General features: G+C 36.5%; 2 protein-coding genes across 12 annotated transcripts in view; one reads left to right on the top strand and one right to left on the bottom strand.

Moving 5' to 3' along the window:
* The window catches only part of ANAPC10 (anaphase promoting complex subunit 10), a 694,704-nt gene that overhangs the window by 584,856 nt on the left and 95,858 nt on the right, over window positions 1-13,990 (bottom strand). The window lies entirely within an intron of this gene.
* Window positions 1-13,990, top strand: part of SMAD1 (SMAD family member 1) — a 92,049-nt gene that overhangs the window by 34,159 nt on the left and 43,900 nt on the right. For both annotated transcript variants that reach the window (XM_074229203.1, XM_074229204.1), the window contains exon 2: window positions 7,193-7,779. In XM_074229203.1, the coding sequence (XP_074085304.1) occupies window positions 7,380-7,779 (400 nt within the window). In that variant the 5' untranslated portion in view covers window positions 7,193-7,379. The remainder of the gene's footprint in view (window positions 1-7,192; window positions 7,780-13,990) is intronic.

Genomic DNA, 13,990 nt, shown 5'->3' with positions numbered 1-13,990 from the left:
TCTCTCTCTCTGACTCTCAACCCCCACCAAACTCTAGTGGCTCCCTAATACTTCTAGGATCAAGTACAAAATGCTCTGACTTTCAAGGTCCTTTGAAACATGGCACTTTACTATCTCTCCAGTCTAGTCTTCCTACACCCATAATGAAACTGGTGACTGCACAGCTCTCCCTCATTTAAATCCAATTCACTTGGATGTCATGGCATCACCTTCCTAAAGTTATCATCCTCTTCTAGAAAGGACAAATGACAACAATCACCACCCATTTTCTTTGAATACTACATCTTGTTTATACAAAGTTGTTCTATTTGTTGTCTCTTAACTCCTTGAGAAGAGAAACTGGTTTTTGGCTTTCTTTGCAACCCTAGCACATGGTCAGTAGGACTTAAATGGTAGCCAACTGACTAATATATGAGTTCTGTGAAGGGTATCATCATGATGTAAGATTTTAAAGGTTGTTTGAGCCATATTTAGGGATGCCTTAAGTTTCAATTTGAAGAGTTTGTATTTTTATCCTATGAAGTGTGAGGGACCAGGGAAGCCTTTTGAGGTGAAGAGTGACTCTCTCAGACCTTGTTAGATGATTGTTAGTATACAGATAGTCCAGTCCTGTCCCAACTGTTAGCAAAGAACTACTTAGTGGGAGATAATGAACTGATAAGAGTTACCTATAATGAACTGATAAGTTAATATAATTAGCCACCACCATTTTACATACAAAGAATGTTTTTTACACACAAAGAATGTCCTTTGGATAGTTTTCTAGTTGGTTCATTAAGCCTCCTCTTGTCTTGTCTGGGATTTATTTATTTTGTAAGCCCTCTTGGAGGTAGTACAAAGGTAAACTTCAGCCCTACTCAGATGGAAAGATTAGAAATTCAGAGTTTGTGTTAAGTAGGCCCCCCTCCATTTGATAAAGGATGCAAATCTAGATATTTGGTGGTGATGAAATTCCTGACTTTGTTACTTTTTTTTTTAAATGGGTCAAATGGGTCACTTTCTTCCATATCATCAACTCTGCTTTCCAAGAGCTTGTTTTATGATTTGAGGCTAGTAAGTGCTTAAGTAGGGAAACCATTTTTTTTTGTTTTATTTGGGTTATGAGGTGAAAGGGAACACCAAAATGGCAGGGAAAGGGGACTCATTTGCTTTATTTTAATTGATATTAAATTGCCAAGACAGTTTTTGGGACAAAAGTAAGGAAATACAAATTTATCAGTTTTTTAAAAAATAATTCTGAACCTAATAAAACAAGTATTTCCATAACAGAGTAGAATAGAAAAAAAAAGAATTGTACCTGAAACTGCAGATGCAGTATGTACAACTTGCTATTCCTTTCAAATTTATTCTTTTTTTCTATTTTATCCTCTTCTTCTCCCCTCCTCACTGTGAAGATGGCCTCCATTAGATTCAAGTGTGTATGTGTACATGCGCGCACACACATACATACATAACACACATATATAACGTTCTCTTGCTTTGACTCTTCGTTATTTTGTACAATTTGTATAAAATCATTGAACTCGGAATTTCTTATAGCATAATACTATGGTATTCCATCACAACCATACACCACAACTTGTTCAGCCACTCTCCAGTTGATGGGCATCCCTTCAATATCCAATTCTTTTCCACTACAGAGTTGCTTCTAATATTTTAGAACATTGAGGGTCTTTTCCTCCCCTCCCCCACCATCATCTTGGGAAACAAAAACAAATCTAGTAGTGGCAATGTTGGATCAAAGGGTAAATTTACCAGTTTATTAAAGCCATGATAGTATAAGGAGTCATTTCTACATGTATTTTGTTTCATGTAGCTGCCTCTTACGTGTCTAGATCAGTTTCTCTAGCCTTAATTTTTTCCTTTCTATATCTTTTTGTCCATAATGGTTTCCATGCTGTCTCTTAGTTAGATTCTGAGCTCCTTTGGTGCTGGGACTATGGTTTTTTTTGGGGTGGGGTTGTTTTGTTTGGGATTTTTTTTGGCCTTTCTTTGCATCCCCAGTGCTTAGCATAGTACAGAATACTAATAGGAACATAATAAATGTTAATTTTCTGACTAATTGAAAGTAACACAAAGTCAGAAACAGAGTCCACATTCTAAAGTGGGAAGACAACAAGCAATGGATTATGTACAAACGAGATCCAGATCTATCCATGATAAATATTAGATAATCTCAGAGGGAAGACCACTAGAGTGGGAGGTGGGGAGTGATAATGATGATGATGATGATGATGATATTTGTCCTTCATTTTTGAAGAAGACCAAGACATCAGGGAGGGTGATGCCAGACAAGCACCTGAATTGGATTTGAGTGAGGGGGATGCTGTGCTAAGTCACCAGTCTCACTTTCTTCTCTAGAGCATCTAGGTCTGGTGACCAAATATGGATCAGGATGACTAGAGACAGTTCTAGATGTGAGGCAGTCAGGGATGAGAGGTGAATCTAAGGTCCCACAGCTAGTGGGTGGCAAGTGTCTGAGGCCAAATTCGTACTCCTGTCCTCCTGAATCCCAGACCAGTGCTCTATATCCACTGTTCTTGAGGTGGTGAAAGCCTTCTTTTGCAAAAGATGAGATTTTTAGCTGAGATTTGAAGGAAGCCAAGATGGGGAGATGCTGAGGGCAGGCATTCCAGGAATGGAGGACAGCCAGTGAAAATGCTGAAAGGGAGGATATGAACGATCTTAGCTGGGAAACTATAAGAAATACAGTGTTATTGTATTGTAGAATGCTTGGACAGGAGCACAAAATGTAAAAAAAAAAACTGGAAAGGCAGGAGGGGGTCAAATTGTGAAAGTCTTTAAAAGCCCAGTGGAGGATTTTATATTTGACCCTGGAGGTAACTGAAACAGTGGGAAGTGGGGGAGGGTACAATAGAGAACAGTCATCTTGGGTCCTGCCTCACCTAAAAAGTTTCCTCTTAGCTAATAAATCCTTCCATTTTGGGGAATTATACCCCGAGGTATTAAAAGAACTAATTATCTGCTTAAAAGATTTTCATAGCATATGTAATTTTGAAACAAAACAAAACAAAACAAAAACAGGAAGAAACCTAAATATTATCAGCAGGAGGATGCTTTAAATAAATTGTGGTACATACATGGAATGAAATACTCTTGTGCCATGAGGACTTAATAGGGATGAGGGCTACAAAAGGGCATACTTTTGTGAAATGATGTAGAGCAGAAAAGGAACAGAAGCAGAAGAATGAAAAGATAAAATACAAATAAGAAGATAAAAGATAATGCATTGACAAAGAATCCCACAAGAGACTTTAAAGGGTCATACAATCTTAGGATGTAGAACTGCAAGAGACCTTAGAGTTCATTTAAACCCAACCCCCCTTATTTTACAGATGACAAAATTGAGGCCTAGGAAAGTAAAGTGACTAAAGATTAAACAGATAATAAATGGCAGATGATTTGAACCCATTCTGGCATCGGATTCGATATTCTTTTTCCTATATTTCTGTAGCTTTACATAGTTATAGGTAAAAAAAATTTAGTTTGAATTGCTGTTCATGGATAATAAAACATGAGTAAAAAAGCTTTATTTCCCTCATCATTCCTTCTCTTCCTCATTGTCATTGTTAGGATGATGACAATTATTATTATCATTAGATTTTTGGTTTAACTAGTTTTCTTTTCAAGGAATAATGCTTTTTAAGTCTGTGTTGGCATTTAATTCCAAATCAGGCTGGTTAGAGTGATTTTCTTGGTGTAGGCAAAGGGTTCTTCAGGGATCAGTGAACTTGTTTTTATTACTAATATTTTGATAATTATATTTCAGAATAATTGGTTGCCTTGGTAACCTATTTTATTTTTAAATATTTGCTTAAACATTTAAAGTCAGTAATTCTGAGAAGGGGTATATGGATTTCATCAGATTGTCAAAGAAGTCCATGCCACAAAAAGAATTGAGATGCCCTAGTGTATATTTGGGGAGGGGGTTTCGGGGGAGAATAGTTTCAGGCTCTTTCTATTGGTTACATTCAGACAGTTTATTTTCACACTTGTAAGAATATTCTGGGATCACACCAGCTGTTGTGTGGCAATAAAGTCGGTATTCCAAATGTGTAGCACAGTGATGAGTGGTGTGGTTGTTAAGATTTATTGTATTTGTCATGTAATAGGTAACTGCTTAATTGGACTTAGCATTAGCAAAATGCCCCCTGTTATTTTTCACAGCTGAAATAGGGGCCTTAAAGTTGTCTTCAGTTCAATAGACACTTGGTCTATACCTACCTCAATATCTCCATCCTTTCTAGTACAATGTTAATTTTAATTTTAATTTTTTTTTAAGTCTGACTATTTTCTTTTGTTTTCTATAGCCAATTATCTCCCAGTAGTCTCTGTCCTTCCCTTGAATTGTCTCTTATAACAGGAAAAAAAGTTAAAGGAAAGCCAACCAGTTAAACTGCCAGCAACCAGAATATGTAGCATGCCACACTTGGTCCTTCTCTATCCCTAGTAGATCTTATCACCATTTTTGCATCTTAGGTCTCTTGGATAGGCTAGTGAAGCCTTCTCTGAATCTGTGAAGAATAATGTTTTGTTTTTGTTTTTGCGAGACAGTGACTTCCCCAAAGTCACACAACTAAGTAATTATTAAATGTCTGAAGCCGTATTTGAACTCAGATCCTCCTGACTCCAAGGCCCATGCTTTAGCCGCTGGTCCACCTAGCTGCCCCCTCTCCCCCATGAAATAAAATGTAGCACAGTTCACTAATTATGTTGAAATACGCTTCTCAATATTTCTTTTAAAGTCCATAGACTCTAAGTTAAGACTTCTGAAGAAAATTTTTCATCATTTGGTTCTCTTGAACAAGATAGTCCATTGCATTCTATTAACTTTGGTTGAGCTATGTTTTGTATTGTTTTTATTTGATATGGTTTCATGTGTATAGTTTTCTTCTGATTTAACTTCCTTTGTGCAAGTTCAAACAGGGCTTCTCATGTACTTTTGAATTCTTCATACTCCTTATCTTGTGTTGCAATAATATTCATGTTTGTTGTAAGATTTAGATAATAATCAGATCTTTAGCTTAATACAACTTTCAGGCTTACTGGGAGTGGAGAATTGGGGAAGACATGGATCACTCTAGGTGCTGCATTAGAAAGGTGCAAAGTATTATATCTTTGGAGGAGGGTGGAGAAAGAGACAGGACATCCAGAACAGTAACATTTATTTCCTATCTAATTTGTAACTGAACTGCCCATTTGGGTGTCATTTGGTTTCCTGTAGTTCTCTATGCAAAGGGTAAAAAATAAAGTTATTATTGGATGGAAAAACTATTACCAAGGATTACTGGTGACCTTGGTGTAGCTAGGTATCACAATGGATAGATTGCTAGGCCTGCAGTCAGTAAAACTCATCTTCCTGAGTTCAAATCCATGTTCATATCCTTACTAGCTGAGTGACCCTAGACAAGTCACTTAATTCTGTTTGCCTTAGTTTCCTGACTCATAAAATGAATTGGAGAAGGAAATGGCAAACTGCTCCAGTATTTGTTAAGAAAACCCAAAATGGGGTCATGAAGAGTTGGACACAACTGAAATGACTCTCAGCTAACTTCGTTGTGTCATCCCCAAATCTAAAATGTCAGTGCCAAAAGCTATCTCACAAAACTTGATAAACTTGTAAAAAGCCTTTTTAAGCTTGGAAGCCAGGTCCCTGAGAAGTCTCTTAACTTCACAATTTTATATTTAATGTGAAATTTATGGTTTGATTCCAGGCTGTTTTGATCGAGTTCCATTTCTTATTCAGACACAAATTATTTATAAACACCAGGATCTTGATGGGGTAAGAATATGGATAATAAGTGAGTTGGGCAGGTAGATAAGGCACATAAAGTGTTATTACTTCTAGTAGACATTGTTTGGTGAAATTGTTGAAAATAACTAGAATGTGGAGCAAGGGAAAAAGATAACAGTCATGAAAAGTGTGGGGCTCCTCAGTTTCAAGAAATGACAAGTGCTGTTATTTTGTGCTGTTAACAAGTGAGCTTTGTCCTCTTTCCAATTTTGTCTATTGATTTTTTTTAGTACGCTCACCATTAACAAAAGATTGATGGGAAAGACATTTGTTTTTTTATGTTAGTTTTTTTTAATTTTTACACCATAATCATTTGCAGCTTTGAAAGATAAAGGTTGAACTTAATATATACTTAAAAATAAAAAGCAAACTATAACAATAGAGAAATTTTGTTTTTCTCTTTACATATGCATTTATGTGCCCATTTTACGCTGCATCAGTTCAAAATAAGAATAATTTTAAAAAATAAGTCATTTCCCATCACCTACTCTACTCTTGTAACAAGCAAAGCAATTTTTCATAACTGATAGTTATGTAACATTGTTCCTCTATGTCTCCCATTTCCTTAATGGGAGGACTGAGTTGTGTGATCATTGGTTCTCTGGGAGCAACATTGGTCATTGCTTTTAAACACTGCATTGCATAAAAAGATCATTTGCCTTTTATTTATATTAGTACAGACATGTTGTACTCCCTGTTCTGTTTACTTTACTACTTCAGTATATATATGTGTCTCTGAATTCTTCATTTATCTTGCCCAGTAGTATTCTGTAATATTACTTAACCATTCCTTTTTAAAAAATTTTATTCTGAGCTTAAGAAATATTCTATAACATGGAATAGTAAAAAAGATGATTGCACATGAAACTGCACATCTATTATGTACAATTTGCTATTCCTCTTAAATATCTATTAAAATTATCTTATGGCTTTTATTTTAGACACAAATATGTGTATAGGTGTGTGCATGTGTGTATGTGTGTGTATATATTTTATATATAAATCATTTTATACTTACTTTTACTTATCAGTTCTTTCTCTGGTTGCAGATAGGGTCTTCTTTCCTAGTTCCTTTGTAGTTAATTTGGATATTTACAATTGTATGACTTAGTTGCTCAAAATTGTTCTTAAAACGCTTATATAATATTTATTTGATTGTGTTTTCTTTGGGTTAAACAGTGATAGTAGTTTGAATTCTTTTTCAACTTCTAAATAATTGAAATATAAGATTTAATAAAAATAGCATCTGAGTTATTTTGTTAAAATTACTCTATAAACCTTATTTAATCAGCTTGGCTTCTGTATTTGGATACCTATGGGAATATCACCAAATCACATTCAAAAATCCTATTCACCCTTCCTTCTTTTCTCTTCTAGGTCCTGGATTTGGGTGGAAGTCTGTCTTGATTTTCTGTGGCACTGGGAATGTTAGTTTCCACCTTTCAGGACTTCAGGAGCCAGGTGTGAATAAACTCCAACCTCTTCTATCCATCCCAGGACTTGCTTTCTGGACATTCCAGGACTTGATTTCCCAACATATCTGGGAGCCGTAAAGCACTCCATTATGAATGTGACAAGTTTATTCTCCTTTACCAGCCCAGCTGTGAAGAGGCTTCTGGGTTGGAAACAGGGGGATGAAGAAGAAAAATGGGCAGAGAAGGCTGTTGATGCTCTGGTCAAAAAACTGAAGAAAAAGAAGGGTGCAATGGAGGAATTAGAAAAAGCTCTGAGCTGTCCAGGACAGCCCAGCAATTGTGTCACCATTCCCCGATCTCTGGATGGTAGACTTCAAGTCTCCCACCGGAAGGGGCTGCCACATGTCATCTATTGCCGCGTGTGGCGCTGGCCAGACCTTCAGAGCCACCATGAACTGAAACCGCTGGAATGCTGTGAGTTTCCCTTTGGCTCCAAGCAGAAGGAGGTCTGCATCAATCCATACCACTACAAACGGGTAGAGAGCCCTGGTAGGTGGACCCTTCTTATTTTCTCTATATGTATATGTGTATTCCCCCCTAGTCTTAGAAGACTGAAGATGTTGAAGATATTAAATGATCATTTTCCTTTTTTTTAATCTCATGAAAATAGCAAAGTAACTTTTTGATATTTGGAATTCTTGTTCCTCCTCTTGCCTCCCTTCTATATTCACACAATTAGAAACTGAAAACTAGGTCACCTGTTACATAACTCTCTTTCACCCTTGAATGAAAAGAATGATGAGAAAATGCCAGTTGTCACTATGAGACCAAGCTCTCTAACTTAAATGTTTTTTTGGATTCTAAATTTAGCTTTGTATAGTTTTTAGTGAGATTTATATGCAGGGAGCAGCATGCGGTATGAAATCTGCATTTCCCAAAGAGGTGGGTAGAAATAAAGAGAAGCAAGAGTCTGAATCTACTCCCAGACCATTGGCAATACTCAAAAGGTATTTATAAAATAAGTGAAGAAAGTGAAGATATCTTAGCTTTATTAAGTTCTTGTAGTTTGCAGAGCACCATGCTACAAACATACTATACTGTTAGGAAGATTTTATGGTCCTATTACTTTACAAAACAATTTACTAATCACTAATCATTTTTAAATCATTTTTATGTAAAGAACATACTCAAAAGACAAATAAGAAGGAGATGCTATTTATTGATGTTACATTTGCATTGGTGGGTGTTTACCGGAAAAAATACAGGAAATCATCCCTCTACTCAAAATTCTATTTGAGAATTCTAGTGGTATAAGCAAATTCATTTGTGAGATGGAGGAAGTTGACAGCATATATAGGATCATTCAATTGCCAAACAGTTATTCTAGGAGAATGAGGAACTTGTCTACTTATGAATATAGTTCCTCATCTAAAAAGGATTAGGGGAAAGATCATCCCCAAGAAAGAGTACTACAGCGATACAACCTTTTGTAGCTGTCTGAGGGTAGTTTTTCCTTCATAGAAGTGATCAGGAATGATATAGAGAGGAAGTAATTCTTCCTCCCATTTTGTTGTTTTGGGTCAAAACCCCTACTACCTATTACTCATTTCAACTCCATCTATATCTTCTAAAATTAAAATATTTTATCAAGGTGGGGGAGGGTTGGCTAGTCTATAGTTTTGAGAAAGATTTGGGACTTTCACTATACTGCAAAGTTCAATTTGACCTAATGGATAATCTGATAACAATGAGAACTACAACAAAAACATGAATGTAGTCTTAGATCACCTTGAGATAACTACAGAATCCAACTATGCTTTGTGTTGGTTAGGATATATTTATAGACCTATGGTTAATTCCTGAGTGACTCATTTTAAGAAGGATCTCTAAAAACTGAATGGGATGCAGAAGATGATAAATAGGAGGGTGAAGGGTCTTTTTGTCCCTTTCATCTAAGAATGAGTTGAAGAATTATACATATTTAGTTTGTGAAAGAGAAATGGGGGGGGAAAGGTAGTATGACTAGCTTAAAATAGTCAAAAAGCAGTTATGTCAAAAAGGGTTTGGTCTTAAAAACAGTCCTCCTACCCATCCTCCCAAGGGCTAAATATTTGATCCCACAGGAAAAAAGCAGAAGAAATGAGTATAGGTTGCAAAGGATCAGATTTAGTTTTTTTTTTTTTCTCACTTATTCCTATCTAAGAGTGAAATGCTGTGGGAGCTACCGTGGTCTCTATTGTTAAGTATGCAAGTGAAGGCTGGGTCACCATTTCGGGTGTAGGATGTAGATTGGGATTCTTCTTGTTCAGGTATTGTGAGACTAGATCAGTGTTCTCATACTTTTTAAACTCAAAGTATTTGCTAGAAGGAATGGGAGCATTTAAAACAGTTGATTTCACAACAAAGGATTCCCAGACAGTAATGGCCTTCACATTCATTACTCAGAACTTGGGATTCTCTCCCATCCACTTCCTCTACCCCATCCTCTGTGGGTTTTTTCCTAGGACTTACAGCAGAGATGTGACTTTGGGCTTCTGTAGTTAGATGCTGAGGCAGGAAGAGCCAGCAGCAAACTGCATTTGGGATCAGAGACCTTCCCGACTCCTGGAGCATCCTCTCCTTTTGACCACCACCAATAGCTGGCCAAGACAGGGCAGTCTTAGGCTTCATTAAGAGAGGGGGTAACTTAAACCTTTTCCTAGGCCAAGTTTCCAGGAAAATAGCATAGAATTCCAAACTACTGTTTAACATTGTTCATCTGTGAACAGCATCACTGTTAATATAAATCTTAGGTAAGTTTCCACACGGAACAATTCCAGTCTATTTACCAGTATTTCTGTAAAGGAGGAACAAACTTCCTTAATCTGGCTTCACTGCTTATTGAATTCCTAAGAAACAAACTCAGGACAGAGATTTGTTTCCAGGAGACATGAGCACCTGAGAAATTTGGTAGAGGAGTTTCTTGCTCGGCACAGTAAAAGTTTGACATTTCCTGCCTAAGTGACTTTAACTGAGTCCTTTAACATCCCTGGGATCCAATACTTCATCCTCTAAAGGCTTGTTGGACTGAATAGAGGATGGATCCTTCCAGTTCTAAATTCATTCCTTGATATTTTACTCCAAAAGTGTTAATAAAAAAAAAATCCCTTTACTAAAACTTCATATCCTTTTAATCATTGACAGGTTTGAATTTTCTTGACTCTTACCAGTAGACTATCTTTCTAGAATTTCCTTGCTTTTATAAATGACCTGTATGAGATGATTTTTTTTTTTTGTTTCTCAGGCCTCTTTTAAATTATTAATGCTGCTTAAATAACCTTTGCTAGCATTGTGATTTTTTTTTTCTTAAGCATTTTATAGGAAAGCCAGCAGCAGAGTTGTAATTCAGATTTTCTAACACTAACAGCGGTACTATGGCCTCTGAGCCTATCAGCTTGTTATGTTATGGATTTAAGATAGTTGTAGATATTTCTAAACCTTTTGACTTATTCTATTTTATATTTCATGTTTATATCTCCTTCATTTCTTCATCTTTGTCCTTTTCCTACCAAATAGTACTTTATAACACAAATTGTAAAAATAAAAGAAAAAAGATGATTCAATAGAACTTAGCCACACATGAAATATTTTGAAAGTAGGTTCACAATTCCCTACCTGTAAACCTCTCATCTTTTCAAAGAAGGAAGGCATTTTTCTCAACTCTTCTCCATAGTTTTGTGTGTGTGTGTGTGTGTGTGTGTGTGTGTGAGAGAGAGAGAGAGAGAGACAGAGACAGAGAGATCGAGAGAGAGAGATCGAGAGAGAGAGATCATAGACCTTAAAATAGGAGGGGGTGGGGGATTTAGGAAGCAGCAGACAAACCTGAGGGTTCTGATATAGATCTGAGATTTTTCCTGCTTCAGTAATTTTCATCTCTTTTTTGAGTTGTAGGATTGTTTTGACACCAGGCTGTGGTGAATTAGCATTCACTCACCTGCAGCTGGGCAAACCCAGCAAAAGTTAGGAGAGAAGCCATATCTGGGTAGTAAGAAGAATCTTCTGAAGGCTGTTTTGGGTTCTAAAAAAATATGAAAGGGCAGGGATAAGAGTTAAGAAAAGCCTGTTTGAGAGCCTCAATTTCCTAAATTGTAAAATATGATAATAAAACTTGCATTCCCAGTCTCTGGGCTTTTTTGTGGGGAAAGTGCTTTGTAAACTGTAATGTTAGAAATGTATGAAAACCAACAAACAGACTTGTTTAGCTACATGACTATGTTCATCAATGCCAACTTTGCTGCTTACTATATCTATGTAATCTTAGGTAAATCACTTTAGGGCCACTGTGACTGTTTCTTTATTGATAAAATGACAACAGTAGAATAGGTAACTTCTAAAGTTCTGAAATCTATGATCTTGCATATATATTATAGATGTGTAGAAGAGTTAAAGTTAATATCTTATTAGTCATTGATTAAGATGTTTTATTAACGGTTTGAATTTTAGGGCTAAAACCCTCACACATTATGTCTCCTTTTAATAAAGGGGATTTAGTAGCAGGAAGGAAAAGCGACCACTATTTGAGAAGTCAATTCAGTTGCTTTTTACTACTTAAAACAATGATCTGATAGAGATATTTGCCGTTTCTTTTTAATTCTTAACCTTCACAAGGCCTTTGAAAATTAAATAGTCTTCTCTAACCTCAAACTTAACTAGAAAGGCTGTGTCAAATCCTTGGATACTATAGCCAGGTTAGCTTTTTTAAAAATTAATTATGTGAGTGATACGTTATTAGGAGCCGATGGACTGAAAGCCAGAAGAGTAGAAAAAAGACACTGGATTCTAATTGCAGCCCAGTTGAATCCAACACTTACTTAAGGAGAGAAGACAATGTGTTAAAATAGGAGAGGAGAAAGTCTGTATGATAAGTAAAAGAACCTGGAACTTACTACCGTTAAGTCACCGGGTGTTGCTTAGAAGTTTCTGACTCTTCATGATCCTATTTGTGGTTTTTCATTTCATTTTACAGGTGAGGAAACTGAGGCAGACAGTTAAATGACTTTCCCAGGGTCACTTAGTATTTGAGCATGGATTTGAACACAGGAAGACGAGTCTTGGCACTCTGATCCACTGCCCTAACCTACCTTCTTATGTGTACTTTAGTTTTCTCATCTCTGCAATGGGGAGATTGGATGACATGATTTCTTTGGTTCCCTTCTACCTCAGAATCTATGTCCCCACATGTGCAAAGCACAATTATAAAAAGGCACCATTTATGAGTGAGTTATTCCTCTTTGGGTCTAAGTTTTCTTACTTCTCATATGAATTGCTCAGTGTTCTCAGGTCACTTTCTGAGGAACACTTGATGCTTTTCTTGAATTACAATGGCTACCCTATATTATTTTTAATTGAACTAAAGTCCACACAAAGCCCTGTTTACCTATTGGCCATATGTAAGAAATTTGGATATCATTTCACCTTAGAACCAAGGACTTGTGAATCTTGGTAAAATCTTTAAAAAGCAATTCTCTAGAAAAATTGCATCAAGTCTCTGAGGTATTACTAGTCATCCACCATGCCAGGAGATGGGGAGAGAATACAGGAATTAGTCCTTACTTTCAAGAAGTTTATATTTAATGAGAAGAAAAACATGTCACAGAAAAGTAAATAGAAATGTGCATTAGAAATCATTTGTGGGGACAGGGTGAGTGCTAACAGCCAGAGATTATTAATATAGGAGCTGGCATATGAGCTAAGCCTTGACTGGAGCTAGGCATACCCAGGAGGCAGAGGTGAGAGCATTCCAAGCCTGCGGAGGGCCGGCCTAAGCCAAGGCATGCACTGGGGCTATATTGGATAGAATGTTGTGGACAGGGACCAGTTTGGCCTGAATGGCTAGTATGATAGGGAGCCATGTGCTATCTAGAAGGTTGGAGCTATGTTACAAAGGGCTATAAATACAAGAGTTTTTCATTTCTTTCTAGAATCAATGAGAAGTCTTGGAAAAGTCTTGAACAAGGAATGTTCTTTAGGAATATCCATTTTGCAACTGTGTGAAAGATATATGGGAGTAGAATTGAGAAGTTAAAATGATAAATTATTTGAAAAAACTTGAGGAAGAGATTTTAAAAATCCCAGCCCCATTCTTTTTTATTGATGGAGAAACCAAAGATCATAGAGCTGAAGGGAGTCTTTCACTCAGCAACCGTCGATGAAGCCCCTATCATGAGAAAAGTTTTGAATTAGGGAGGGAGCCAGTCTAGAGAACTTCACTTCTGTTTCATACTTCTTCCACCAGGCTATGTTGATGTGTCTGAAGATGTCTAACATTCTGTTAATAAATATCTGTTGCATAATAATAATAATAATAATAACAATAATATTCTGTGCATAAATGTGAACTAACGAACTGATAGCATGGATTTTATAGTTAAAAGGATGTCAGAGGTCACCTAGTCCAGCCTCTCCTTCCTTTTATAGATCAGGTAGTTAACGTTCAGAGCAGCAGCTAGATGATAAAATCTATAGAGGTCTGGACCCAGAGTCAGAAAGAACCTAGTTCAAATCCAGTCTCAGAAACTTTCGCTTTGTGATTCTGAGTTGTACCTCCTACTTATTCTCTGGTTAATCTTGATAAATTACCTAAGCTCTCTACTTCACTTTCCTTATCTGTCAAATGAGAATTTTAGCACCTACCTCCCAGGGATTGTTGTAAGGATCAAATAAAATAAATTCATGCAAAGCACTTTGCAAATTGTAAATTGTTATAGAAATTTTATTATTA

Source organism: Macrotis lagotis, chromosome 3 (assembly GCF_037893015.1).
Source record: "Macrotis lagotis isolate mMagLag1 chromosome 3, bilby.v1.9.chrom.fasta, whole genome shotgun sequence".
Lineage (NCBI taxonomy): Eukaryota > Metazoa > Chordata > Mammalia > Peramelemorphia > Peramelidae > Macrotis > Macrotis lagotis.
The sequence above is the reverse complement of the archived record's forward strand: the minus strand, read 5'-3'. Positions and strand labels throughout refer to the sequence as shown.